Source organism: Chrysemys picta, chromosome 1 (genome assembly GCF_011386835.1).
Source record: "Chrysemys picta bellii isolate R12L10 chromosome 1, ASM1138683v2, whole genome shotgun sequence".
NCBI lineage: Eukaryota > Metazoa > Chordata > Testudines > Emydidae > Chrysemys > Chrysemys picta.
In genome coordinates, this window is record NC_088791.1 from 147,272,189 (window position 1) to 147,287,547 (window position 15,359).

The window sequence follows — 15,359 nt, forward strand, 5'->3', positions numbered from 1 at the left end:
TACAGACTAACACGGCTACCACTCTGAAACCTGTCACCATGAAAGGTTTCAGAATGACAGCTGGACTGACACACGGCTGTGAGAGCGTCAATTCAGCGAGTGCTCCTCAGTGACATGCCCCTTGTAGGAAATGGAAATCTATGTATTCCTGTGTAATAAAAGTTTACTCTTTAAAATAAAATGAATCTTTATTTGTGTCCTACACACGGTGGTTGCTGCTGGAATTCATACACAGTGGCAATCAGCACATTTGCAGACCAATCATTACAAGGGTCATTCAAGGTGGCAAATGAACAATGCCTGGCTGAATGCATTACAGAAACACATATTACTGGGGGTCACTGTCAAACTGCTGCTTTAGAGACTCCCTGATTCAAATAGCCCCCCCATTGAGCCCCTCTAATAGCCCTGGTATCTAGCTGCTCAAAGTCAGTTGCCAGGCGATCCTCCTCAACGCTCCACCCCATGGAAACTTTCCCCCCCTAGAAAAAATTGACCTGAATCTGCTGTAGAATTTCCAGTCTGACAGTGTTACCAAGGTGACAAGCATGGTCTGACAACCTAGACAGCGGGAGAGTGCTGCAAAACCACAGCCCAAACAAGAGAGAAATTCTGTGTGTCTATTTTAGTTTATTGTGCCACAGACCATAATGGATCCATGGGCTTGCCAGTCAATCTGTGTCAGCATCTCATTGTCGAGGACTTGCACATGTCCATTCCTCATTAGGGATGTGTGCGCCCAGTGTGCTGAAGCTGGAGATGTTTGCCATAGCAGTACCCATCAGGGCAGTGCATGCACTGTGCATCGTCTTGTGCGCCTCACTGAGGATTAAAAAGGGCGAAGCTGCCCCAATGGCCCAGTTCCTTCTGTCTGCCTGTAGTCAGTAGTTCAAGCATGCTGTATGCAGTTACACATTATTCCCTTTGCTCTGAAGCTAATGTATTCTTTTATAAATAGTTATTAGCCTTCACTAGTTAATAGTACTCATTTTTTGATGGGTACCACTGTGGGGAAAATCTCTGACTTCTGTGCACGCACACCCCTAATGTGGACTGGACACATCTGGAAGAACACCTGTTATAGACCAGATAAGTAACTGGTTTTTAAATTGTGCTCATCACTGTGCTATTGAAGCACTCCTTCCTGACTCCGCCTCAATGCAGGACGCACTATTGAAGCTTTCCTCACTCCCAACCCCCAGTGGCAAATCACTGTTTCTCAGTAGGACGTTGACACCACTGTATTTTAGGGCTGGTCTATATTAGCAAAGTTGCACCAGTGTAACTAAACCAATATTGAACTGCTTTACTTACACAGTGCTCACCCTTCATGTAAATGCACTTGAACCACTGTGAACCTCTCTTAAATCAGTTTAGCTTCATTCAATAACTGAATTAATTCTTCCATTTTGATTTGCTTCAGAAAATGAACAGTGGTTGGGTCTGGGAGAGGATTTTCTTTTATAAGCTCTTGTCTAGACAGGAAAGTTTTTTCAGTACATGTTTTTCTGCCATAATTATACCGGTATAATTATATCAAAAGAGTATGTCCACACTGCTTTGTTTATGCCAGATTAAACTACTTCCTCTATGAACCACTGTATCTACACAGCGCAGTGCAGCTCTTGTTGGAAATGACCACACTGCATTCTACGCGGATATCCAAAGCTACTTTGTTCCTCCACTGAGCTCTGTGCATGCTGGGATTTTTCTCAAAGTGCATTGTCTGACACCTACTGGATGGCTGGGACTTGGGCTCAAACTAACAAACTCTCATGACTCCTTTTGTGGTATCCCATAATTCATCTGGCTTTTGTGAACCAGCACCATTTTCAAACTGCTGTCAATTAGCATGGAGCAAAGATTGCTGAGCTCCACAAGCCTTTCATTCATTAATACAAACAGGCTGCTCCACATGTATTGGCAGTCATGCACCACGGGGATATTGTTGAAGTGGCGGAGCAGATTCTTCAGCTAATGTCTGCATGAGATTTCCCTGGTGAGGCTTTTTGTGGTGGAGTGCCCCTCTGGGTTCAGCTAGCCAACACCTACAGGACAGGCTAGTGATGCAGACCTGGGATGATCTTCAGGTTGAGGAAGACTAATTTTCTAGAGGTCTGTGCAGAGCTCACTCTGGTGCTGCTGCAGCAGACCACCACCATGCGCATTCCCCTCAGCATGGAGAACAGGGTGAGCGTCGACATCTGGAAATTTGCCAACTCCAATTGCTACAACAAAAAGGGCATCTCGCCACAGTGCTGCAAAGCCTGGTTGACAAATGTGGCGGGCTCACCAATATTAATGTGGGGTGGACAGTTTGAAAGGCATCACACCAGGGTCCCTGGTCAGCGAGGTGCCTTCCAACTGGTCCACAACAACAAAGGGTACCGTGGTGGACTCAGTGGCAAAGAGCCAATCCAGATGCAGGCAGTGGGAACAGGAGGTCTTGTTTTTGTCTGTAGAGTTATTGTGGGGGAGGGATAGCTCAGTGGTTTTGGCATTGGCCTCCTAAACCCAGAGTTGTGAGCTCAATCCCTGAGGGAGCCATTTAGGGAACTGGGGTAAAAATGTCGGGATTGGTCCTGCTTTGAGCAGGGGGTTGGATTAGATGACCTCCTGAGGTCCCTTCCAGCCCTGATATTCTATGATTATAATTCTGCTGGAACAATGGCATGGCACTGAGCCATGTCTTGGGAGTGCCCCTTGATCCACATTTACTTCAGTAGCTGCTTCTGGATCTTTGCATTCTGGTGACCGATATTAAGGTGGGTCGGCCTGCCTCTCCCTCTACAGCAAGGTGAGCCAAATTACAGTGGTATAAGAAACCACATAAATGGAAAAAAAAGATTTGTGTGTGTTTTGACACAAGAGCATTTATGCCAGAAAAACTAGTTACATTCAAAAACCTGTTCCTGTATCCACAAAGCGTGGACGAGCATTTACTTTATTTTTTTATCGAAGGCAGTAGGCAGTGGCTAATGAGCTCTGTTGGGAGTTAGGTACCTTTGGTCCATTACTACGATGGTTTGATTTTCTTTGTTTCTGTTAAGAACTGTGTGAATGGAGCTTGGGCAGGAAGCTCAGAAATATTTCCACATTTAGGAACTGTGGATTCTCCACTTTCCTTTCCATTGGCCCCACCTACCCCGAGTTGTTCCAGGTGGCAGACTGATTGTATTTTTTCCCTGGCAGGTTTCGGGTGAAGCAGCCACCTCCCAGCACAGGACTGAGAGTGATTTACACACCGGGGCCTGTAAGTCATGTGGAGCATGTGTATTGTGGGGCAGAAGGTACTTTGTTTTCAGGCAACTTCAGACTGGCCCTCAAGGCTCCCAGGAAATTTCCCAGCAAACGCCTCTAGCATCACTTTGGGGGATGGGCTGGCAGGGGCCCAGAAGTGAAAACTCTCTGTATACGCTGATTCTTGCAGCCCACTGGTGAAGAAATGAGCAGGTGAGAGACATGGCGCATGGGAGCCTGGGTGACCTAGGCTACCTCCTGTGTTTGAATGTAGAAGTTGTTGTGAGATGCTCTTTGGCAAGTATCAGATCATGCTCCATAACACATAGAGTAGTCACCATGCAGAGGTGTATTTACAGTGAAACACAGGGTGCCCTGGCACCGGGCCCTCCAACAATAGGGAGCCCCAGGGCTGGGCAGTTGCGGGGGCAGAAGCTTGGTCCTGCCGGCTCTTGGGGCTCCTGCTGCAGGCTCCGCACCCACCAGCAGACAAGCTTCCCCCTCCCCCACCTCTTCCCTGCCTTCTCCCCAGAGCATGCCGTGTTCCCACCCCTCCCTCTCCATCCCAGCGCTTCTTCTGCCACCAAACAGCTGTTTGCTGGTGCTCAGGCTGCTCCGGGAGGGAGGGGGAGGAACGGGGCCACAGAGTGCTCGGGGGAGGAGGCAGAGAAGAGGCAGGGGTGGGGCCTTGGGGAATGGAGTGGAATCGGGGCAGGGTGGAGCAAAAGCGGGGCCCCCGCATACCCCCTACACATACCCCCCTCCCCCAGCCCCTTGCTGTGAGCTGCTCAGGGCAGAGAGCGGGGTTGGGTGGGCTGGGGTCGGGGAGGGGTGTTCCCAACCCCCTGTCTTGACTCCGGCCCCCCCTCACACACCTCCAGCCCCCTGCCCTTCCTGACTCCTGCACCCCCCACATCCCCACCCCCACCCTAAGCACCAAATGGGAGCTCCTGCACCCCCTCCCACAGTCCCACCTGCACCCCTTGCACCAAATAGGAACTGCCCCAGGTAAGCGCTCCACACTCCAATCCCCTGGCCCATCCCTGAGCCCCCTCCTGCACCCCAACCCTCAGCCCACTCCTACCCCTTAACTTCCTCCCAGACCCTGCACCCCCAGCCCTGACTCCTGCACCTCCTCCCACACTCCCAGCCCTGACTCCTGCACCCCTCTCACACACCCCCAGCCCCCTGCCCACCCTGACTCCTGCAACCCCCACACCCCCAGCCCCCTGCCCACCCTGACTCCTGCACACACCCCCACATATCCCCACCTGCACCCCTCGCACCAAACGGGAGCTGCCCCAGGTAAGCACTCCTCACTCCAACCCCCATCCCCAGCCCTGAGCCCCCTCCCGCACCCCAACTCCTGGCCAGACTCTGCACCCCAACCCCCAGCCTGCTCCTGCACCATAACTTCCTCTCAGACCCTGCATCCCCAGCCCTGAGCCCCCTCCCACACCCTAAGTGCTGGCCAGACCCTGCACCCCAACAATTTTTACATTTTTTTTATAAAGCGCTCTTAGCCAAAGCACTTTACAATAGTTAACGGTACAGACAATATTTGGAAAGATCATTAAGTGGTCCACCGAGACCCTCAGCGATTTTCAAGTGATCTGTGGAAAAATAAGTTAGACTACAAAAACAATCAAGGTACCTCACTTTATTTTCATTTACTTCCTATTACTTATAGGAAGAGGATGAAGAAAAAAAGAATGAAAACCGAGGGTATAAATAAGAGTGAATGTTCTTTTTCTTGGCTGGGTCACAAGGAGGGGTCCCAAAAATGAAGCTGAGCACAGGGCCCCATTAACTCTAAATCCGCCACTGTCACCATAATAAATTCAAACACAAGTAGCAGCAGAAGGCAGCAGGCCCAGCCTGGAGCAGTGAAGTGATTTGCCCTATGGGTCAGTGACAGATCTTGGAGCCGAATCTAGATCTCTTGAGTTCCAGTTCAGTGCCCTAACCTCAAGGTTCCTTCAAACCAATGACTGACCTTAAAGGGCTTGGAAAAGATACTCTCCCTCTTTCCTTCTGTACAGTCCTCCTTTCCCCCTGCTTCTCCATTCCTATCTCTAGTTCTCCCCCAGCTGTAGCATGCTGGTTCTCCTTTCCTTCTGCTAAGACTAAAGGGAAGGTTAATGGGGAAGAGGAAAGCAAGGAAGGGAGGAAAGACTATAGATGAAAGAGGGAGAGGATGCTTGAGGAAGAGAAATTAGACACTTGAAAGAGACAAATAAAAAATGCCCTTCTGTGTTTCCTTCTTCTCCGGTAAGTGGTAAAGAACAAAAAATGGAAATAGAAAAAGGAAGAATAAACACAAGGAAGAGAATGAAGGGTTTTAATGCAATACGGGTTAGTTACAAGAGATAACATTTTGCCATTGTTAGGCCTTGTTTTACCATGGTTTAGTTCCCAAATATTGGCAAAATTCTCCCGCTCCTCCCTCCAGCCCATTCTGAGAGGCTCCTGTTCTCTAAGGGCCTGGAGTCAGCTGGGGTGGGGGAGAAGGGTGTGAGAGAGGGAAAGTGCAGAATATTAGGATTGAGACTGGGGTGAAGGGACGATTCCCTTTCCTTCCTCACTGAGCCTGGGATGCCACCAAAACACTGGGCAAAAGTAAATTCACTTTGCTCCATTCCATGTCTGAATGGAGCAACAGAGACTAGACAAGACAGGCTGGCAGTCTAAAAACAAACTACTCACCACCCCAATTACAGCTCTTCTGGTAACTCTGTGCCTGCTGCACCTACTCCTTGGCGCATAGTCTCTATGTATTTTCCAAAGGATAAATTCACTTCAAGTTCTGATGGATGTAAAGGCAAATGAACGCATTCTGCACAGACCTCACCAGTCTGAAAAGTCACCTGCTAAACAGCCCTTCACACCAGGAATAAGCTTCTGGGTGTGGCTGAACTAGAGCCAACAGACAGCAGTTGTCTTGCTGCAAAGGAAGAGTTGTGACCCAGAAAGCACAAATAGAGATGAATGGGAAGTAGGACAAGGAGTTTGGCAGTAGTGGGATGGATTTCTCCATTGGTGGACCTAAGATCCCCCTTTCCTTGTATATTTATTTGTGTCACTTGTAAGGTACATGCCCAATTTTATACCTCTAACATGACTGCCTCTGGGTGGCTCTGTCTCTCTTCCAGGTGGCAGCCGGGTTACAGGCTGAACTGGAGATCGAGATTTATGCCATGGCAATTGGAGTGGAAGGTACCGAGGGCTCTGGAGAAATTTCCCACCGTATTGAAATTTTAACAGAGAGGGAGACTCTGTTCCTGCCTGTGGAGGCAAATATCCTTTGCTGCCTTACAGTATAGACAGCCCAGGTAGCCTCAGGCCTGGAGACCATCCACAGCTGTACTCAGGCCTCCTTTCTGAGGCACACAGCCAAGCTGAGGGACGGACCCCAACTGCAAGTGATGTCAGTTGCGCAGGATGGGAAGAGCGGACACACTGGAGGGGAGGAATGAGACCAGGAAGGCAGCCCCAAGATGTGGCTTTTGGGGAATGATTGGAAAGAGGGACAGGAGGACACACACACCCCAGTCAGAGGCTCAAAATCCTTATTAAATATGTAGATGGTATTTCAGGAGCTGGGCCCCACTGGCTGGACGCTGAGCACACAGATAGGGACCATCCCTCGCTCAGCAGGCTCATAGCGTGAAGGCAGACACAGAATTGGGGGCAGGGCTATAACCACACAAGCAGATGAATTGAGCCAGTTTGCTTGGTTATGTTTTGTTGCTGGGCATTTTTTTTTCCTTTTGGCTGTTTAATTGGGACTACTGGTCTGGTGACAGGGAAGAGCAACTTTAAGAGGCATTAGTCCCCTTTGTCTCAAGCCTCAGAAATGTTCTGTTCACACTGAATGACAGGCTGGTTTTCACAGGGGGGAGTATTTGGGCAGGAGGGAGGGTGTTTGGCTTTGAAGCAAATGTACTGCTGGTAATGGGGAAGGATTGCCAGGGCTGGTAGGGAAAGAGTCGGTAGGAGGAGGAACAATGCAAGGCTACGTGCACAGCTCTCCTAGCAGCATGTTAGTGACTTGTGCTCCTAAACTGAAGAGACCCCATCCCTCCCAGGTTGGAGAAGGGATGGTGGCTCTTCTAAGGGGGCAGTTACTGCCAGTTAGGGTGGTGCTTCCTAGATTGTGGACCCCTGTCCTGTGGCAGCTAAACTGAGACCATCCTCAGCTAATTGACATTGACCCAAAATGCTCTGTGCTGGCAAATCCCATCAGTTATGGAGCTGGGCTGGATAAGGGCTGGTGCCCAAGCAGCGAAAGCCTCCTTATTCGACTCCCAGTCACCGGTTTGTGACTTATTCCCACCCCCACCCATTGCTTTCCCCTCTTCCCATGTTTTCTATTTTCCCCAACCCCCATAGCTCACTTTGGTGTTTGAGCTGGGTCAATGGTTTGGACTCAGGTCCTTGTGAAGGCCTCTCATCTCCAGAGCATGTTCAGGACTCCACACCCCCAGATTTGTTAAAAAAAAAAAAAGAGAGAGTTTACACCCTTAACAAGTATCTCACCAGTGTTAACAGGTGATATTTATGAGCACAGGCCGCAGGGCTACCCTGAGGGGGGCCATGCAGCCACGGTCCGGCTGGTTTCTACAAGTCCCATCCCCAGGCTCAGGATTATACTACCCCACAAACTTCCTGGATAACGTAAGTGCCGCAGATGAATCATTGCAATTTCTAGCTGAAGAGTATTAGCTGAGCCTTGTCTTGGCAACTCATCCAGCCCAGGATCAAGTCCTGCACCACCCACAGCAGGAGCCAGACACAGCTGAGTGCCCATGTATTAAAGGGAAGCAATTGGGTGACGGTAATGAAAGGACTTGGCTGCTAGAGATGTACAGGTTTTCCCAATTACGCAGTCCCAAAGAAGTCATTCCCAGCAGAGAGGCACAGTCTTTGCTTATCGTCTCCACATAAACCCCTTGGCAGCTACACTCTCCTCTCCCACTGGCTCCCCCATTCACTGCACATCCACCTCCACAGCAATAAGGTGGCTTTCAGCAAGTAGCAGCTTTTTAGGTGCAAATGGCTTTTTTGGTGTTCTGAGTCTCACCCGAGTCAATAGGACTCTGCCTGTTAATGCCAAGACCATTCCATGAAATTCTGTAATTGATCAGAAGCAGTGTTCAGACGTTATACAGACAAACTCCATTGAGTTTAGCATCGGGCCTCCTTTCACTCGGCCAAAAATATAGTCGCACTATTTCCTTTCTGAATACCAAAAATATTTCTCAAAGTTTCATAGAATCATAGACTTTAAGGTCAGAAGGGCCATTATGATAGTCTAGTCTGACCTCCTGCATAATGCAGGCCACAGAATCTCACCCACCCACCCACTCCTGTAACAAACCCAATACCTATGTCTGAGCTATTGAAGTCCTCAAATTGTGGTTTAAAGACTTCAAGGTGCAGAGAATAACCCTCCAGCAAGTGACCCGTGCCCCACGCTGCAGAGGAAGGCGAAAAACCCCCAGGGCCTCTGCCAATCTGCCCTGGAGGAAAATTCCGTCCCGACCCCAAATATGGCGATCAGCTAAACCCTGAGCATGTGGGCAAGATTCACCCAGGAAAGAATTCTCTATAGTAACTCAGATCCCAACCCAATCTAACATCCCATCACAGGCCATTGGGCATATTTACCGCTAATAGTCAAAGATCAATTAATTGCCAAAATTAGGCTATCCCATCATACCATCCCCTCCATAAACTTATCAAGCTTAGTCTTGAAGCTAGATGTCTTTTGCCCCAACTGCTCCCCTTGGAAGGCTGTTCCAGAACTTCACTCCTCTGATGGTTAGAAACCTTCGTCTAATTTTAAGTCTAAACTTCCTGATGGCCAGTTTATATCCAATTGTTCTTGTGTCCACATTGGTACGGAGCTTAAATAATTTCTCTCCAACATGTGACACATGCAACTACTGTACGTGATTGTGTGAGTGAAAAGCTTTGAGCATTCAGTGTGACCATCCCAAATCTAAGCTCATATCTTTTATGCCATGTCCACCTTCATTTATTATTTTTAAAGATCTTTGTGAAGTTTATGCATGTGAAAATCCCATTGCATGCCAATGTTCCCTTCCAATAGCAGTAACACAGCACAGCCCCCCACAGTTGGCAAGAGCAGCTGCAGTGCTGGTAGCACAGTTTGCAAGATGGCTGGAGACAATTAAGTGCCTCTATTGCAACAAGGGCAGATTTCTTTTTTGCTTCTCTTTATTCTTGTTCATTTTCTTTTCTCTTTCATTACAGATCAGGCCAGGAGGGGCGACAGCAAAAGCAGCAGAACTGAAAGACTGAGATTTTAGTCCAGCATTATTGTATAAATATTATCCCAGTAAATGTACTGACCAAATCAATTCACACCAACTTGATTATTAAATGATTGTTTCCTCTCACCATCCTCACTTTAGGCTCATTTGTCACATGCCTGTAACTTAATTGTCTGACCCCTATCACATTTTTGATGAGCTTCTCATACCTCTCATGGAGCGGTGTTAAATACTGAAGAGGTCAGATGACTGGAACAGAATGTTCTTCTTTCAGTGCTTGTTCATGTCAATTGCAATCAGGTGTGCACACCAGGGCCGTCCTTAGGATTTATGGACCCCTACGCAAGTTACCTGAGGGGGGCTATTGAGGGAGGGGATGGCGAGGATTCCACTGAAGGCAATCCCCAGCCGGCACCGCTGACCCATGTGTCAAGGGGGCACAGTCACCATCCCCGCCCATGGACCCCTAGGAATCCCTCCACCGCCCGCCCACCTTCTGCTCATACTTGGGGCTTCCCTCCACTAACTAGCACGGCTTCTGCTGGGGCTTGGGGCTTCCCTCTGCTGACCGAGCAGCCGTGCAGCTTCTGCTGGGGCACGCAGGCGAGTTCGGTTCGGGCTGTCTGCTTAGATGCCCATTTTTCTGGGCACGTGCCCTGTTGGCCTGTATATTAATCTGCATGGGGGGGGGGGGGGGTGATGGAAGCTCTGGCCAGGGGCCCCACACACACCCAGCTTTGAGAGGAGATGCCGCTCTCCAAAGCACATGGCTCCCTCCTAACACCCACAGCCCCACGCCAGCTCCTACCTTGTTGAGCTCCCGGGGGTGGAGAGAAGCCCTCTGCCCAACAGGCGGACTGAAGGGAGTGAGCAGTGGGTGATGGGGAGGAGCCAGAGGGCTTATTCTACTCTCCCCCGCCCCCCTTTTTTTTTTAAATTGGTTGTCCTGATTCACTCTGCACAGGTGCAGCAAGGAAAACGCCGGGTGCAAACTGCACACAAGCAACCCCGGGCAGCCTGCCCATGGGTAGGGACAGCAGAGTCCGAGCGCAGCACAAGTGGAACAGGCCAAGGCCCCGCAGCCCGGTGGTGCCCCAACTTTTTGGGTACCCTATGCAGCTGCGCATGCATAAGGACAGCCCTTGTGCACACACTGCATGCACAACAGCTGGAAGATTTTCCCTTAGCAGTATCTGATAGGTCAGCCTGGCCACCCCCTGGAGTCGTGCCCTCATGGCACCTAACATAGGGCCCTGCCAACCCAACCCTGACTCCGTTCCTTCTTATCGCCTATAACAGCTAGCTGGAACTCCCTACCACTCTATCCCCGTGTACATAGTTAGCATAGTAGTTATAGTTAGTGTAGTTTTTCTTATAGGTTTCCTTGAGGGGGGAGGGGTCTTCCCCTTGATGTTATTCTCTGGCACCAGGCTATGCCTCGGTCCCCAGGCTTTAAACCATGTTTGGACTGTGGCAGGTTTATGCCAAGGAGTGACCCGCACTCATCGTGCCTTAAGTGTCTGGGTGAGGGGCATCTCAGAGACCACTGTAAGGGTTTTCGCCCCATGACCCTTAAGGACAGAGAGCAGCACCTCCAAGTCCTATTTATGGAGGCGGCTCTTCAGCCCCAGTCCAAACACGCCGTGCCTGACCCGGCCTCAAGCGCCACATCCTCGGCGCGCCAGCACCATCAACGCGCAAACCAGTGCTGAGGAAGGACTCAGAGATCCTCTGCACCACCACAGCTCCACCCATGGGCAGGCCTCAGTGAGGCACGGCTCTCACTGCCCGGTGCCCCGTAAGGCGGCGGCTGACACAGGGCGCTCCCCAGTTAGGTCTAAGAACCACATAATGAGCAAACCCCCATCGAGCGCTCAATCAGCTAGGACCCCATCCACTCCTGCCCCAGGACCTGCGCCGCTCACTGGGTGGCCACCACGAGGACATAACTCCCCTCCACGGCGGAGGCGTTCAAGGCTGCAGGGGACCTATTATCAGGCAGGGGGCCGCCCTCACCTCCTAAGAGGGAGAAGTCGCCGGCACCGATCCCAGGCCCAGTATATTCTGTGGGCAAGCCGGCAATGATGTCCACCATAAGGCCATCCCCATTACATCAACCACTGGCACCAGGGGTTTCTGCGGGGGAACCACTCTGGTCTCCAAGCTGGCATCAATTCACGGCACTAAGAGGCTCCGCTCCTCCCTGGTCATCACAATCAGAGACCTCAGAGTCAGGAGTCCTCTGGCTCCAGCCGGAGCAGAAGATCCCACTCCCGCCGCGACAGTCATCCCTACCCGGCACTCTGGCAGGGCCAGTGGCCCCTTCTGGACACCCTGGGCCTATCATCAAAGCCAGGATTCCACGTCAGCATCGGTGGTCTCAGTCTGGGGCGCTCCGACAATAGCGCCGGCTGCTGCACCATCCTCGGCACCGTTCCCAGCACCGACCCTGGTGTCAACCGCAGCTCCAATCCCGGTGTCTACTGCGGAACAGAACTGACCACGGCACCATCGCTCCTTGCCCCATGGGACCCCAGGGCAGTGATCAGACCCCAGTACCAGCCGCCTTCTCATCTTCTTCATCGCTGGGTGAGGCGATGGTGGCCACTTCAACCACTCTAGCCTTAGAGGACACTACGGTCCTACAGCAGCTTCTGAGATGGGTGGCCCAGAACCTAAATATCAAAATAGAGGTGGTGGTGGAGGAAGCTGACCCAATGGTTGATACTCTCCCCGCCTGGGACATCCCATATTGCGCTGCCACTGATCAAAATAATTAGTGATGCCACCAAGACACTGTGGTAGACCCTGTCCTCACTGCCGCCTACAGATACGAGCGGAGGTACTTTGTTCCTTTGCGTGGGTATGAACATTTGTACACCCACCCCCAGTTGGACTCCCTGGTAGTGGACACTGCTAACCAGCATGAGCGACAGAGCTACCAGGGGCCCGCTCCCAAGAACGGTGAGGGCAAGAAATTGGACCTTTTTGGGAGAAATAAAAATACTTAACTGGGGGTTTGCAGCTACGTATCGCTCATCATCAGGCGGTGGTTAGCAGATACAATTATAACTCCTGTAGGACTATGCAAAAGTTCACTGAACTTCTGCCGTCTGACTCTCATGCAGAGGGCAAATTGATCTCCCGTGCATCCCTGCAGGCGGCCTTGGACGCAGCAGACCCAGCCTCCCACACGATGGCTATGGGAGTGGCCATTGAGAAGGAGTTCTTAGCTGCAGGTCTTGGGCCTACATTCCAAGTGCAGCAGATGATTCAGAATCTCCCCTTTGAGGGTCAATCACTGTTTGCACAGCCTCAAGGATGCTCGGGCCTCCCTGAAGTCCTTGGGCCTTCACACGCCTGCGACCCAGAGGAGGCATTTCAGGCCTCCCCCACCCTCGAGGAATTATCAGCCTCAGCTGAGGCAGATAGGAAGGGTCACATAGGAGGAACAGGAACTCAAGAAAGAGACCTCATCCTTACTCGGGCCAGTTGAAACCTTCCTCAGGCCAGAGGCAGGCCTTTGACGGTGCACTCGGGGGCGACGCACCAGCTCAGAGACTGGATCCTCCCCGTCTTACCTTTTTGTCCCATCTATCCCCTTTCTACCCTGCGTGGGCCCGTATTACATCAGACCGTTGGATGCTCCGCACGGTAGAAAGGAGATACTCCAAGTCTCGACCCTCCTGCCCTTCCACCCCACTTCCCTGTCCCTCTTCAGGGACCCCTCTCATGAGCAACTCATTATCCAGGAGGTGAAATTGCTCCTCTCGCTAAGAGCAAAGGAAGAGGTTCCTCAGGACTACAGGGGCAGGGGCTTTTATTCCTGGTATTTTCTAATACTAAAAGCCAAAGCGGAGCTAAGACTTATTCTAGACCTGCGTGAACTCAACAAGTTCACGAAGAAACTCAAGTTCCGCATGGTCTCGTTGGCTTCCATCATCCCTTCCTTGGATCCAGGGGATTGATATACTTTCCTTGACTTGAAGGACACTTACTTTCACATAGCAATAACTCTGTCCCACAGAAAATACCCCAGGTTTGTGGTGAGCAACCACCAATTCACAGTCCTCACGTTCGGTCAGTCAGTGGCACCCCAAGTGCATGGCAGTTGTGGCCGTGTTCCTGCGCAGGTGGCAGGTACAGGGGTTCCCGTACCTCAATGACTGGCTAATCCAAGGCCGCTCCAGGGCTCTAGTAGAGGCGCAAGTCAAATTTATCATGGCAACATTTGACACACTGGGCCTTCTCCAGAATGTGGGGAAGTTCACCCTGTCCCCTGTTCAGTGGATAGAATTTATAGGGGCGGTTCTGGACTCGACCCAGGCCAGGGTGTACCAGCCAGACTAGAGGTTCCAGGCCATGGGCGACATCATTCAAAGTCTCAGACAGTTTCCCACCACCACAGCACGAAATTGCCTAAGAATCCTGTGACACATGGCCACACGTATCTATGTGGTGCAACATGCCAGGCTCAGATTTCGGCTGCTCCAATCCTGGCTAGCCTCGGTGTATCGGCCGGTTTGGACAGGGTCGTGATTCTGCCTCCTCATGTCCTCGACTCCCTTCTGTCGACCCACAGGTGCTGTGTGTTGGGGTTCCCTTCGCCAGCCCCCAGCCAACTCTCTCATTGGTGACGGACGCATCAGACTTGGGCTAGGGGGCACACCTGGGAGACCTCAGGACACAAGGTCCCTGGTCGCAGGCAGAGCTGGCTCTCCACATCAATGTCAGAGAGTTCAGAGCAGTGCACCTAGCATGCCAGACTTTCCAAGCCCACCTAACAGGCAGATGTGTTTCAGTTATGACAGACAACACCACAGTGATGTTCTATATCCACAAACGGGGGTGCACGCTCCTCTCCCTTGTGCCAGCAAGCCCTCATTCTGTGGGACTTCTGTGTAGATCATTCGATACACTTGCAAGCTTCGTACCTCCCTGGGGTGCAGAACGAGTTGGCAGACTACCTCAGCAGGTCATTCCTAGACCACGAGTGGTCCATATGCCTGGATGTCATGAACGCCATCTTCCAACAGTGGGGCTTTCCCGAGGTAGACCTCTTTGCCATGAGACTCAGTTCTGCTCCTTCCAGAACCACAGTCCGAGCTCCATAGCAGACATTCCTATTACTGTGGGGAGATCATCTCCTGTGTTCCCACCCATCCTTCACATTCACAAGGTGCTCCTCAAGATATGGAGGGAAGAAGCTTCGGTGATATTGATAGCTCCTGCATGGCCCCGCCAGCACTGGTACACATCCCTCCTCAAATTGTCTGTGGCAGCACCACTCACTCTACCGGTAATCCCGGACCTGATCATAGAATACCAGGATTGGAAGGGACCTCAGGAGGTCATCTAGTCCAACCCCCTGCTCAAAGCAGGACCAATCCCCAACTAAATCATCGCGCAGGACCAAGGCCGACTCCGGCACCTGAACCTAGAGTCACTCCACCTCACGGCCTGGATGCTCCATGGCTAAAACACCATGGAGCTGTCCTGCTTGGACCCAGTTAGATAAGTCCTCCTTGGCAGTAGAAAACCCTCCACTAGGACTACCTACCTGGCCAAGTGGAAGAGATTTTCAATCTGGATGGCGCAGCATCATTCTTCCCCGATGCTCGCCACTATCCCGCTTATATTGGGCTACCTCCTTCATCTTAAACAGCAGGGCCTGTCCATGTCATCAATAAGGGTTCACCTGTCTGCCATTTCAGCATTCCATCCAGGTGCAGAGGGACAGTCGGTCTTCGCCAACCCTATGGTTAGTCAATTTTTAAAGATCTTGACAGGCTATATCCACATGTCAGGCAGCCGATCCCA

The 15,359-nt window shown here is 51.2% G+C and overlaps 2 protein-coding genes across 17 annotated transcripts in view; one reads left to right on the plus strand and one right to left on the minus strand.

The window, feature by feature from the left end:
- Positions 1–9,665, plus strand: part of SPAG17 (sperm associated antigen 17) — a 278,678-nt gene extending 269,013 nt beyond the window's left edge. For 3 of the 4 annotated variants that reach the window (XM_005292730.4, XM_042852127.2, XM_042852129.2), the window contains 4 exons: positions 3,193–3,253; positions 6,393–6,537; positions 7,780–7,917; positions 9,520–9,665. In XM_005292730.4, coding sequence (XP_005292787.2) covers positions 3,193–3,253; positions 6,393–6,537; positions 7,780–7,916 — 343 coding nt within the window. In that variant the 3' untranslated portion in view covers position 7,917; positions 9,520–9,665. Of the gene's footprint in view, positions 1–3,192; positions 3,454–6,392; positions 6,538–7,779; positions 7,918–9,519 lie in introns of those variants that run through there. The other variant, XR_010599017.1, reaches the window with a different exon arrangement.
- Positions 1–15,359, minus strand: part of WDR3 (WD repeat domain 3) — a 58,752-nt gene that overhangs the window by 3,466 nt on the left and 39,927 nt on the right. The window lies entirely within an intron of this gene.